This window comes from Delphinapterus leucas, chromosome 1 (assembly GCF_059928025.1).
Source record: "Delphinapterus leucas isolate spDelLeu-1000000601 "Yukka" chromosome 1, BTC_Dleu_Yukka2, whole genome shotgun sequence".
NCBI lineage: Eukaryota > Metazoa > Chordata > Mammalia > Artiodactyla > Monodontidae > Delphinapterus > Delphinapterus leucas.
Genome location: NC_143129.1, coordinates 161377231 through 161391132, shown reverse-complemented (window position 1 = coordinate 161391132; position 13902 = coordinate 161377231). Strand labels below are relative to the sequence as shown.

At 45.2% G+C, this 13902-nt stretch overlaps 1 protein-coding gene across 1 annotated transcript in view; it reads right to left on the bottom strand.

Annotated features, from left to right (window-relative positions):
* The window catches only part of OSCP1 (organic solute carrier partner 1), a 29589-nt gene extending 17197 nt beyond the window's left edge, over positions 1-12392 (bottom strand). The window contains exons 1-2 of the mRNA XM_022575252.3: positions 11929-12392; positions 2700-2854 (exon numbers count right to left, since the gene is read on the bottom strand). Of these exons, the coding sequence (XP_022430960.1) occupies positions 2700-2854; positions 11929-12040 (267 nt within the window). The 5' untranslated portion in view covers positions 12041-12392. The remainder of the gene's footprint in view (positions 1-2699; positions 2855-11928) is intronic.
* Positions 12393-13902: the final 1510 nt, after the last annotated feature.

The following is a 13902-nucleotide window of genomic DNA, read 5'->3' as shown; positions in this document are numbered from 1 at the left end:
CTGATTGTATGAATGAAAGAAATTTTGTTGGAGTGACCCAGATGGAAGGCCTGGAATAAAGATGGTGGGGATGGATAAGGAAGGGAAAAGAAGAGCATGTGACACTCAGGAGGAAAGCTGTCAGTACATGGTGCTCGCCTGACTGGATTCGGGAGACGATCTGAGGGCTGTCCAAAAGGACCACAGCATTTCCAACTTAGTGCCTGGGAGATACATGATGCTACGACGGAGGGAGGGGAGTTTGGGAGAGAAGGTATGGACACATCTGAGGTGGGCTTGGGAATTAAACTACAGCCACCTGAATGCTGTGCGAGCACGTGGATATGCATGGCCTCGACTGACCCCTTTAATTTCACAAGAACTCTATGAGGTACGTATTATCCCAAGTTTAAAAATGAAGAAGCTTGCCTAATTTCACATAGCTGGTACTTAGTAGTAGGGTGAGATTTGCAACTAAAGACGGTCAGATCCTGAAGCAAGTGCTAGAACCCTCTACACGATCCCCTTTCTCCAACATGCAGATAAACATCTCGCTTAGAAGGTGGCATACAGCAGGAGCAGCCTGGTTGTGTGTGTGTGTGTGTGTGTGTGTGTGTGTGTGTGTGTGTGTGTGCGTGCGCGCATGCACGCACACGCAGGTGTGTCTGATACTGGAGATGTAGATTTAAGACTCTCCATCATCACCATCAAACACTAAGTACCTGGGACGTCCCTGGTGGCGCACTTGTTAAGAATCCACCTGCCAATGCAGGGGACATGGGTTCGATCACTGGTCCAGGAAGATCCCACATGCCGCGGACCAACTAAGCCCGTGAGCCACAACTACTGAAGCCTGTGCGCCTAGAGCCCGTGCTCTGCAACAAGAGAAGCCACCGCAGTGAGAAGCCCGCACACCGCAACGAAGAGGAGCCCCTGCTCGCCGCATCTAGAGAAAGCCCACACGCAGCATCTAGAGAAAGCCCGCACGCAGCAACGAAGACCCAACGCAGCCATAAATAAACAAATAAATAAATTTATAAAAACCAAAAAACATTAAGTACTTGTTGTGTACAGGGCACTGTGCTAGGAATAAAGGATAAAAACAGGTATAGGATGAAGGAATGAAAGTTCAGATGAGTTATTCAGTCAATTGTGTCTCAGAGCTATTGGTAGAAAGAAGACTTGAACCCAGGGTTTTTTATTCCAAGTTCTGTGTCCTTTCTCAGTGGAAACCTAAACTTTCTTAAAGGCAGAGGGAGAGGAACAAGCAGAGAAGAGAAGATACCGAACATTTATCGAACATCTATGTGCCAGGCCTTCTTGTGTCATTATTATCTATGTTTCTCACTTAATCGTCCCACTAACTGATGAAGTAGCTATTATTATCCCCATCTTATAGATGAGAAAATGGAGGCTCAGGGAAAGCAAGTAACTTTCTTAAGGTAAGTGGCAGAAAGTAAGAGGGCATAGTTAAAGGCAGTCTGTCTCTCTGAGGTTTCCAGGTACCAGCAGTGAGACACTGTTGATTTTTGCACACCTGGCACCCACTGTCAGTCCTCATGATTTATAAAAATTCACATAATGAAGGGACTTGAAAAGGAACTATTATTATCATTATTTTAAAAACTAACTGAAGTCCATGTATTATTCAGATTTTATTAGTTTACCCTAATGTCTTATTTCTGTTCCAGGATCGCACATTATATTTAGTCATCATGTCTCCTTAGGCTTCTTTTGGCTGTGACAGTTTCTCTGGCTTTCCTTGTTTTTGGTGGCCTTGACAGCTTTGACGACTGGTCAGGTATTTTGTAACATGACCCCCGAATGGTATTTGTCTGATGTTTTTTTCATGATCAGCCTGGGGTTGTGGGTTTTTGGGAGGAAGATCACAGAGGCAAAGTGTTATCCTCATTGCATCATATCAGGGTACCACCACATGGCTTATCACTATTGATGTTATCACCTGGTTGAGGTAATATTTGCCATGTTTTTCCACTGAGAAGTTAGCTGTTTTCCCCCTCCTTTCCATACTGTCTTCTTTGGAAGGAAGTCACCAAGTGCAGCTACATTCAAGCAGTGGGGAGTTATGCTCTCTATTCCTGAGGGCAGAGTATCTATGTAAGTGTTTGGAATTCTTATGAACAGGAGATTTATCTATTCTCTGCCATTATTTATTTGGAATTATTCCTTTTAAAATTAGAGTACCCAAAAATTGGTTTCGCAAAGAAACAGATATGTATATATTATAAATATTGGGTTGGCCAAAAAGTTCGTTTGGGTTTTTCCGTAACATCTTACATCTTTACATCTTCCGTAACATCTTTGGGAAAAACCCAAACGAAATTTTTGGCCAACCCAATAAAGACTGAGCAGTTTTGAATTTGCTTTAAAAAAAAAATGCCTGGTTTGCAGAGCTGAGCTTTGTTAAGGAAGAAGCAGAATTAAAGCTTTTAGGGTTGGGTGCTTGTATTGGGTTAAGGTGTTCCTAAACATGGACATGCAAATCAGCACACTCTTTGGGTGACATAATGGAATAAACAACACAGGGGTTGGTGCAGATGACTTCTGAGGTCCTTCCCCACTTGAAACTCAAGAACAACCCATGTTTACATGTGCCTGTCTTATGCCGGGCACCACTGCATACGTCATCTTATTTGATTCCAGTCTGTGATCATCCACAAGAAATGCAGCCCAGGGGACAGAGGCAGCTGTCTGCTCACCTTATCCATGCTGGCCTGGTTTAGTCTCATGATGGAGGCGTGAGCCAGGCGGTCGTAGACTGTCCTCAGGGCCTTTTTGGAGTAGAGCTCTTGGGGTTTGAACAATTCCTCCATAAACTTTCGATTGAACATGGTTGAGATGATGTCATTCAGAACTGTAGAGACAAGAGAAGATGCAGCTGAACAAGGTACTGGCGGAAGCTTTATTCAGGAAATGTTCCCTGGGTATGAATGGAATGGAGGAACCGGGCCTATGTAGAGTGGGGATGTGGATGCGTTTGGTGGGATCTGCTCCCTGGGGAGAAACCACACAGGTGTCCCAGTAGAAAGCAGGGTCAGGAGTGCTTTATGAGACCATCTCAGGGCAAACATACATGTGACAATGTACAAAATACGCTGTGCTTCAACGGTTACAAACCACTTTTACATACATTATCTCACTTGGTGATAGGGGATAAGTTTCTTCTTTCTTTAAAATAGATTCCTATTAGAATCTTTAAAAAAGATTCTTTTCGATTAGAGCTCTACCTTAAAATGATAAACAGCATCATGCTGTTTTGTTTGTTTAGCAAGTTTATAAAATTTTTACTCAAAATTAAATTTTATAAAAATGGGACCTATAATGGTAATTGACTCTTTTTTTTTTTGCAAAACAGTTTACAAAAATAGACAAGTCTACCCACTGGTTAGAGATTAAAACTTTTCTAATGTTTCTATAAGATGTGTACTTCAGATAAACACCATTTTAGGATGCCTTAATTTCTATATATGATCTATAATATTGATATTATACTGTAGTGATATGTCTCATACTGTTGTTCAGATGGAAAATGTCCATACGGTGAGAATAAAAGGTCCTAAGGCATGTGCAAACCAAAGTTTCTACAATTCTAGTTTTTCATTCACTCATTCATTTAGATATTTTGTGCTACTCAAATAACATTAGTTGAGGGCTAGGAAAACCCTTTGGTACAAGAAATAAGAACGGGTATGGTTGAACACAGATTATTCTTAATTAAGCCAGATATATTCCTGCCTAAAGGTGAGGGTATATGGATGCTGAGACTATACATTCATAGTAATTAAAATTTGAAAGAAAACTGGTTACTTAACATAATTATACAAAATCAATTATCAAACTTGGGTGATTATTGCTGAAAGATACAGACGCCTCTTTCTCTTGCCACACAGAGGACACACCAGGTGACTGGCTGTGGCCTTGTATCTTAGAGAGTGAAGGCAAGGTCATGATTTCGGGCACCCTCTCAACCTGTAAGTAACTGATAGACGTACACTGAGGGCTCAGGCCAGCATTTTAAAGTATCTCAAAGGGCAGTTTTGGGGAGAAGCGGGGAGCTGAGGGCTAGTTGTACTTAAATTTTAAATGGAAGGGCTACAGAGAGAGGGGAGAGGGGGATGGGAAACATCTCCCTCCCCACTCCCCCCCCAAGACACAAAAGAACAGACTCCTTCCAGAAGTGTTGAACTCACACTTGACCTTTGGATTTTACTCTATACTCCATCCCATTAGTGAGGAAGCATCAGATCCATTACCAACACAGGGCATCCCTCACACTGGACAGTTCCAACCCAGGGCAGCTTACCTTCGATGTGCACTAACATTTCCCCATTGTCTCCCTAGAGACAGATGAACTCTTCTGGGTTTGCCTCAAGCACAGCCTTTTGCCTTTGACCTACCCAAGCAAGGACCTGCAATAAATTGGGCTTTCTGACATTTTTCTTACCACAGCCTATATAACATGTAGAATTTGCAAGGAAATAGCTACAAATGGAAAGACACGTATAAAGCCTCAGAAGAGAGAATCTGAAGAATTTTCCATAGGTGTACGTAGGCCAGGGAGGAGTGCCAAAGAGGAAGAATTCAAGTTAAAGAATCACACCAGCTCTGATTATGTTCACGCTTACAAAGAGCTCCCATTCCCCTAGGGGCTGCAATATGTCCCTAGGGTCTTTGAGCCTTTAGCAGAACCTAGGAAATTAGCTTAGGCTCAAATAAATCAGCTCTAAAGGAAAGACAATCCCAAGGTGATTGTTAGCCACTCTGGCAAAGTAAAAAGCAAAACGAAGCCTTTCCCCTGGGGGGAAGTGAATAAGCTATGTATCACCATGGCTCCTTGCACGAGAACTTCCAGAAAGTTCTCCTGCTGGAAAGAGAGCACAACAGGCCCTGTCCCTGTGGGCAGAGCAGTGAACACAAATGTCCCCAAGAGGAAATGGCAGTTTTACTGTTGGGCCCTGGCACCCAGAGCGCCCACCTTTCACTTAATTCTTTGGGGGCACAAATTAACATGCTTATATCTCACAGTGTGCTTCACCTGGCACTTGGTTGACGTAGGCCTGCTGAGTACGAGACACTGAGATGAACAGCAGGGCACAAAGAGGAAGTAAACTTTGTCCTTGCCCAAGAGTAGCAGCCCGCACCGTATTCAAGTTAAACCTGAGAAATAGTTTTAACCCGATCTGTCAGTTGGTGCCGGTGTTGGTTTCTGGCACTCTCACGAGCTCTGCATACTTTCATGAGGCAGGAATGTGCTAGCAGCCAGATTTCATCAGGAGACTAAAGCCAGGGAGTGGGGTGGTTTTTCACAGGTGCACTGGAAGGGTCAACAACTGAGTTGTTCACATAACAGGCTTCTAATACCAGGGTCAGATTATGAAGTCAGGTTCTGCTTATTATTTTTGGACGCTTAAGTGAAGATAAATTCCAGTGATTCAATTACTTACATGAAGAGTCCTCAAAATCCATACTTCTCACCTGAAGTTCTGCTGTGCGTCAAGAGGTGGGCCAAAAATTGCTCAAGAGAAGTGGTGAAAGATGGTTGTGAAATATCATAAAAGAGTATCAACCACTTCGATTGGGCTTTTCTTTGAGGCTGGCCTGATGAAATAATTCTCTTGATGAAAGCAACTGAGTTTTTATCAGCTACCTCTGCTGCAAATTTTATTGTTTATGGGAACATACAACTTGGAACCAAGGGTAAAACAGAGAAGCTACTACTTCTGCATGATTACCATGTTTTGAAGCCTTATTATGTTCCAAGTACTGGGCTTAGAACTTTCCATGCATTATCTCATTTAAACCCCAGGACAGCTCTGAATTATTATCCAATTCTGTCAAGGGGGAAAACTGAGCCTTAGAAAGATTAAAGTCCAAGATGACACAGCAGACGGTGGACTTGAAATTAGAATGGGGTTGTTTGATTTTAATGCTTGTGCTCTTAAATATTATATACATTATCTCCTCAGCATACTTGGTGTGGGGAGAGCACTTAAAATATCGAGGACATTGGCTATGACGTGCATAAACTATACCCAAATGTCAAATGATGGAAGATATTCGTGACAGTTAAAGGTGAGAAAGGCTAAGGTTTTATTCTGAGGAATAGACAGCTTTTTCAGGTTTGCTGCTAGTTGTAGGTGAAGAGGAAACTGAAGATTTGGCATGATAAGGCCATAGTGCGTGCGTGTCATGCCTTCTGCACGCAATCCCGGCGGCCATGCAGCCATAGACTTCCATTTTTCTCGGTTGTTCAACAGATATCTCCGTGTGCTAAGCAGAACAGCTCTTAGGCTTCACGATGCTGTCACAGAATTGTTTTAAGGATGACTAAATGGGACAGCCTATCCAGAAATATCGCTACTGCTCCAGCTATCCTTGCAAAGCTTGGAACGGATGAAAAGGGACAAATACCTCAGGTGCAATATGGTCCTTTGGCCAATGTTTCCTTGGTTTTCATCTTCCACTCTGTATTCGGTTAAGTAAAAGATTCAAATGTATAACCGATGTCTCAGCTAAAGAGAAACTCACACCTATTCTTTTATTTGGAAATATTTAGAGTGGCCCCACTTTAAGCCCCGCTGATGAAGGACTGGGTGAACCTGTGGATGCAGACTGAATACATGCAGCCCCGAAATAGCATACCTCGTTTTCTGTCCACCTCTGTCCATTCATCTACATGAAGCATATAAAAAGAAAACACCAGTTCATGAAGCAAGAACGTTATTTTCAATGAGGCTTTAAAAATACCAATTCCAATTACCTGGCTTATGAAACTTTAGTTTTCATGTTTGCATTAACGTTTAATGCAAATGCTCTGCCTTCCATTTGAAACTCTTAAAAGGATGATGGTTAAACAACAAGTTCCAAAAAAGCCCTAGGGGGGCTGTTATCTTACAGAGGGTGGCTTAGGAGGAGAGGAAGCTCAGCAGGACTAGCTACCCTGGGGTTTATCTTGAAAGGCTCAAGAAGTCATCCCCTCTAACACTCTGAAAATACACATCATTCAATACAAGGCTTTTAAAAACACTAACTTCCACAAGGAAGAATAACCCCAAGAACAGGGAGAGAAAGGATTTTCTTTCTTCACAACCAGATTTTCTTATTACTGTAAGATTTTGCTTTCTCAAGTACAGACAGAACCGCTCAAATTAAAAAAACTTGAAATGTGAATTAATAGGGGAAAAAGTCTATTTGTTTCTGATTTACTTTTTATAGAGAGAGGCATGGCTTCCATGTAAAAAGAGGGAAATAACGATATACAGAAAGCTCCTGAGGACAAAGGTAGTCAGGGAGATGCCAAGAAGAGACCAAATAAGGAAAAATGTACTTGGCTAGAGAAACCTGTGAGAATCAAGATCCTTTATGGGTTGAGACCTGGCTCTACCACTTACTAGCTAGATAACTTCAAACAGCTTGTTTAACCTCAGTTTCTTCATCTGTGAAAGGGGGATGATAACTGCACCTACCTTGTAGGGTTGTTGTGGGGATGAAACAGACACATCAGGCACTTAGCTGGCTTCTCTCCTAATTCTGCTTTCTCTACTGCAGAACTCTGGACACCATCCATAAAAGATGGTGATTTTTTTTTCCTTAATTTTTTGGGAGAGATTACAATCTAGAGAAACCACCCACAGATAAACAGAGCTCCACACACATCCACATTTCAAAAACATTTTGTATTTTGGTGTAGTTTGGAAACATTTGCACTAGATTGTTTGAGAGGTGATTTCTGAGGTTATAAGCAAAGCATATATGTGCCTTCAGTACACAATACCAACAGCTTCGAAGAGACTGGCCTGAAAGCACAGCCAGTGCCATGTCCTAACTAACTGCAAAGGGTTCCCACTGCAATGTCAGACTCCGCTGGGAAAATTCATCATCTTTCTCCCACAAGAGCCACAGGGTTTAGGAGAGAAAACACTGGGGAAGCAGCACCAAGAGTCTGGCCTTCTTAAAGCAGATGCTGGCTTCTTTGGCATAATGTCCGCATCTTCTATCATTTCGTGGCATTTATTTTACAGGTGGTCTTGCCTGATAGGCTCGTGGGAATTCAGAGAGATAGAGCTGCAACCCTCTTGAAGGTGTGTTTGGGAACAGAGGGGCTGCCAGGGGCTCACCTACCCTAAGGGACAGTGATTACCTGCTGCTGACAAAACAGAGCTGGCTAACACATGCCCAGGGCTACCAGGCACTCCCGCAGGCAGTGACAATCAGCTCCAGCAGAGGTCTCTGTCGTGCTGTGTGCTCCGGGCCCACTTCCTCCTGAGGATCCGGGGAAGGTAAAGGATGCCCTGTTTTTCTATTATTTCTCCAGATGACTTGTTTGTGACAATTCCACTTTACTTATATTTTGAGTGGGAGGTAGGCCCAAGGATATCCAGAGCTGCCTGTTAAATTGGAACTAGAAAAATAAAAACAGAACCTCACGGCATTCAGTTGCTCAGTACTACGCTGTGACCTGCGTATCTTGGGAAAATCACTTAATGGCCCCATGCCTCAGTTTCCCCTTGTCAGCTGAGGAACGTAGACAAAACGTAAGAGGGTCTTACTGATGAGTATCTTTAAGAGGGTGGGAGTGAGGCAAAGGCACCTTTTATTATTCTCGCGATTGCTTAAACATGGGACCGCATTCAATATGCAACACTCAAAAGTTGCCCCACAGAGAGAGCACTTCCTTTCTGTTGAATTCTAAACTAGAGGCTGCACTGTGGGGAAGAACTGCAAGATCTGCACTGGCCTTGTGGGAGCAGGATGGCCTCCAGGAGACCAATTAGTTGTATAAGGCAGTGAAAACATCTAGAAGAAATACGATTTCCATTCAAAGCTTCAATGAGGACTAGTTTACCGTGTCTGGTGTTTTATAGGCCTCTGTGCAGGGTTATTTGTCACAGAGGCCCCTGCTCCTGCAGCTACGCCAACTCTAAGTGGTGGAAGAGATGAGTGTTTCTCGATGTTTTGAATCCCGCACTCTCTGCCCTGCTTTCTCGCTCTGTCTTCTGCAGGTCCTCATCAACTAACTACTTTCTGTCATTTCTTTTACAAAATCAGTGGTTATACTGTATTTTTTTTTCAAACCTCTCTGTCTCCTCCCAATCTTCCAGTCCCCTCCCTACCCCACTCCCCCCACAAAGATTCTGACACAGTCCCCTCGGGTATGGAAGTACAGGGCAGCAGTTAAGGATACGGGTGAAGAGTATGAGCTCTGGAGTCTGATGACCTGGGTTTAAATCCTTTACTCTTCCTCTTACTAGCTATGTAAATTAGCCTGGGCAAATTAGCCTACTTTCTCCATCTGTAAAATGGGGACAGGACTATTACCTATATGATAAGATAGTTGTGGGGATTAAGGTGTTCAGAGACATCTATGGTACATGGTAAGTGCTTAATAAATGTTTTTTGGGGCTTCCCTGGTGGCACAGTGGTTAAGAATCCGCCTGCCAATGCAGGGGACACCGGTTCGAGCCCTGGTCCGGGAAGATCCCACATGCCGCGGAGCAACTAAGCCTGTGTGCCACAACTACTGAGCCTGCACTCTAGAGCCCGTGTGCCACAACTACTGAGCCCATGCACCTAGAGCCCGTGCTCCGCAACGAGAAGCCACCGCAATTAGAAGCCCGCGCACTGCAATGAAGAGTAGCCCCTGCTTGCCGCAACTAGAGAAAGCCCGCGTGCAGCAACGAAGCCCCAATGCAGTCAAAAAAATAAAATAAATAAATTTAAAAAAAGTTTGTTGTTGTTGTATTAGGAAGACATATCCCCCAGGTTTAGAATCAGTTACTGGACAGACTGATCAAAAGCCCTACCTCCAGTGAATGTGCAGAAGGGCTGCATCAGGCTCCACCCAGCATCTCACATGGCATCTGACACTCAACCCAACTGTGGAAGGAATGAGTGTGTGAAGGTGAATTATGAAAGGTGGCTGAAACTCCCTGAAGCTGTATCTAGCAAACCCAGAAGGACTGCAGCTCCTGAACGCAAAGGAAGCAGGTCCCCTAGTATTCACAGGGTCTTGCCCAGACTGCCTCCTGAAAGACTGCACCTGCTACTCATTGGGTTAAACGTGTTAAATACATGACCTCATTCGATCGTTACAAATTCATTGTAAAGTGCATATTATTATTCCCCTTTTATGGAGAAAGAAACAGGCTTATAGAGGTTACACTCCAAGGTCACACAACTAGTTAAATGGCAAAACTGGAATTGGGACCCATATCTGTATGACTCCAGAGAGCATGCTCTTAATTGCTAATTTACATTGCCTTCCAAGATGTAGACTACCAGTCCAAGAACTACCTGTCAGCTCACTAGTGCCAATAGCCCAGATGAAATCACATAACATAGCGCCAAGAAAAACAGAACCCTTTTGAGGAAGAAATGGCAATGTCATACAAAACAGCAGTTCAACAAACATTTACCGAGCACTGATTTATTCTGTTGCAGGCATTATGCTAGGTGCTGGAATACAAAGATGAATAAAACAATCACATGGGGGAGACAGACGCATATACAGACCATTTCAGTATAATGTGGCCAGCGATAAGGTAGAGAGGGACACACTGGGGTGCTATGGGAGTATGCACAGGCCCTTTCCCATGCGGAGATGAGAGGGAGATGGTTCTTAAGCTGAATAGTGCAGGATGCAAGGGGATAACTAGCATGGAAATGGGAGGTGTGGGGTAGAATGGGAATTACTAGCATGCAAACACGAATGAACATGCTTTAAATGGAGACCTACAAGCAGTTTGGTATTAAGATACACAGTAGGAGGCAGGCAGTGGTGAAAGGTGGGACTGCAGAGGTGGACAGAGGTCAGATCAGGAAGGGCCCTGAAATGTCCTGCCAAGGACTTGGCCTCCATCCAGAGAGCAGTGGAAAGCTGACAAAGGGTTTCAAGTAGCAGGAAGTGTGGACGGATTTGCAGTTTAGAAAGCTCACTGGCAGCAGCGTACAGAATGAATGGAGGAGGTATGCTATAGGGAGTTCTTTTATCTCTTTATGCATGGACTTGGACTCAGTTGCACAGATACAGTAGTGAATATCTGAATATGTATGCTTAACATCTGAATTTGCATGTTTAACATCAATGGAGCATACAGAAACTGTTGGATAGAATAAATGTTTTAACCAGCGGCCATGTCAGTTACCTTTGTACCAACTTTTCTTCCTCTACCTTGAAATATAATATCTCCTTCATAGTTAATCCAGGAAACTTGGTGAAAACAGTTGTTGGTTGTAAAGAGGGGGAAAAAGGGAGAGAAAAGGGGTGGCAGAGAGTTCTGGGTGGCCATTCCTCTGGGGTTAGATGTGCTGTGCACAGGAGGCACATTTTACACTTTAGAAGCTCTCATATCATTACTTCCACAATTGCATTCTCTCCGAACAATTGTGAAGGGAAAAGATTTACAACTTGTCTTCTATTTTCTTATTTATCTTTGTTACTTCAGAACCTCACCTTTCGAGAAATAGCTTCTGAACTTAGCAAGACTGGCCTCCAGTTTATGAAGGAGGATACCACACAGAGGAATGGAGGCTCAGAAGCTTCCCTGGGGGGAAAGAAGATGCTCGGACTAGCAGAATGTGTCGCCAGGTGGTGGGCCACTGGGACTCCCACATTTGGGAGGGACCGGTTGTCAAGAGAGATTGGGAAATCATCTCCAATTTAAGGGGATGAGTAAATGGCGGGGGGGGGGGTCAGGTTCCCTAATAATATCCAACAGGGGTATTAAATCCCTCCGCGGTGAAACGATCTTTTGGGGACTTTGCTCATGAGGGCTCTGCCTGGATGGGGCTGTGGGTTGTGAAAGAGGTCCATGGCTACGAGAGAGCAGGGTGCAGGGGTGTTGGTCAGTCTGTAAAGGGGCCTGGCTGGGGAGCTCTGGCTGCGAGAGCGGGGGCGGGGGCTGGCTGTGCGGGCCTGGTCCCTCTCACCTTTCCGGGCCTTGTCTCCCGGGATGTTCTGGGCTCGCAGCCGCTGATCCAGGATGTAAAGCATCTCCCCACCCAGGTTCAAGAAGAGCAGCGGTAGCGTCCGCACCGACATGGTGTCGGAAGCGAACGCAGCTGGTACAGAGCCCGGAAGTTTGGTAGTCAGAGGCCTGGAGGCCCGTCAGACGCGTCCTCGAAGGCCGGTTGCTAGGCAACACGGCGGACGGCAAATAAGAGCCAATCAACAGGCCGCTTGTTGGGAGGAGCCCGGGGGCGGACGCGTATTGGGCGGGGCGGCGAAGACCTACAGGGTAGATTGGTCCGAGCCGGAGGTGGGAGCGGCTTGGGCCTTAGGCCCGCAGCGCCTGTTTTGAGTTTCTTGAGCCCCGACGGATGGGTGAGTACCCGGCAGGGCTGGCGGCCCGGCTTCTTTCACGCCGTCACCCTCACCCCGCCGGCCCGCGTGCTCACGTGCCCACGTGCCCCTGAACCAGGGAAACCCAAGCAAAACTCCTTTAGAGCAGACTCCGGGCAGACAGACCTGGGTTTGAATCCCAGCTCTGCAGTTTCCTCGCTGTTTGACTTGGGGCAGGTGTTTTGAGCCTGGGCTTCCTCATAGGAAAATGGAGGGGACACCCACCTCCCAGGGTTGCAGAGAGGAGTTATTGCGATCACAAAATGCCACGAAAGCACTCAATAAAATGGTAACTGACTTTTAGGTGGGGGAAGGACCTATTTGCATTTCCTCCCTAAAAGCTACTTGGAGTGTAGCCCCTCCTGTTTCACACACCGGGAAGCAAACCAGGCCTGTTCACGTCTGTCCCGCTGTGGGAAGACGCGTGCTGGGGGCTCTCCGAAGCTACCCCCCACGCTGTTAAGCAGGCCTGGCATCCAATTCTCTGCTTTGAGGGCAGTGACCACATACTTCACCCCCATCTTGAGCTCCAGGATCACATTTTCATCACATGTTGCACATTTTTACTTTGATGAGCAACCATTTCTGTAAATTTCAATACTTCTATGACCTCATCATCTTCCCCTCCAGCCAATCAGACTTGAAACCTTAGCCTTGGTTTCCAACTCCCTCCCCCTGGTCCTCTTATGTCACCAATTCTGCTTTTTCCACCAAAATCTTTCTCAAATTTACCTCTTCATTTCTTTCTATCTGCATTACTGTTTCTCCATATTAATTGCTCTCTTTTCTTCTCCACGGGCCTGGCTGCTAGGCTAAATTTCAGAAGACACCACTTTTAGTATGACATCCCTTCAGTGGCTCTCTACTGGCCAGAGTGGACAGCCTTGAATGCCATACAAAGGGATTTCACCTGTGATCTGCCAAACAGTAGAGAGCCACTGAAGGGATGTCATACTAAAAGTGGTGTCTTCTGAAATTTAGCCTAGCAGCCAGGCCCGTGGAGAAGAAAAGAGAGCAATTAATATGGAGTAACCAGGGAAGCCCAAAGCCGAGTTTTAAAAAGAGTAGTCTAGGGACTTCCCTGGTGGCGCAGTGGTTAAGAATCCACCTGTCAATGCAGGAGACAAGGGTTCGAGCCCTGGTCTGGGAAGATCCCACATGCCACGGAGCAAGTAAGCCCGTGCGCCACAACTACTGAGCCTGCGCTCTAGAGCCCACGTGCTGCAACTACTGAGCCTGCATGCCGCAACTACTGAAGCCCGTGTGCCTAGAGCCCGTGCTCCGCAACGAGAAGCCACTGCAATGAGAAGCCCGTGCACTGCAACGCAGAGTAGGCCCCACTCCCCACAACTAGAGAAAGCCTGCACGCACGCAGCAATGAAGACCCAATGCAGCCAAAAAATAAAATTAAAAAAAAAAAAAAAAGAGTAGTCTACACTCACAACCTGAATTTCCATAACATCCTCATTCCCCACCTCACTACCACTGGATTCAGCTCCCTCCACTCTACTGAAACTGCTTCACCATGAAGACTTTTTGGTCCTTAACTGACATCTCAGCAT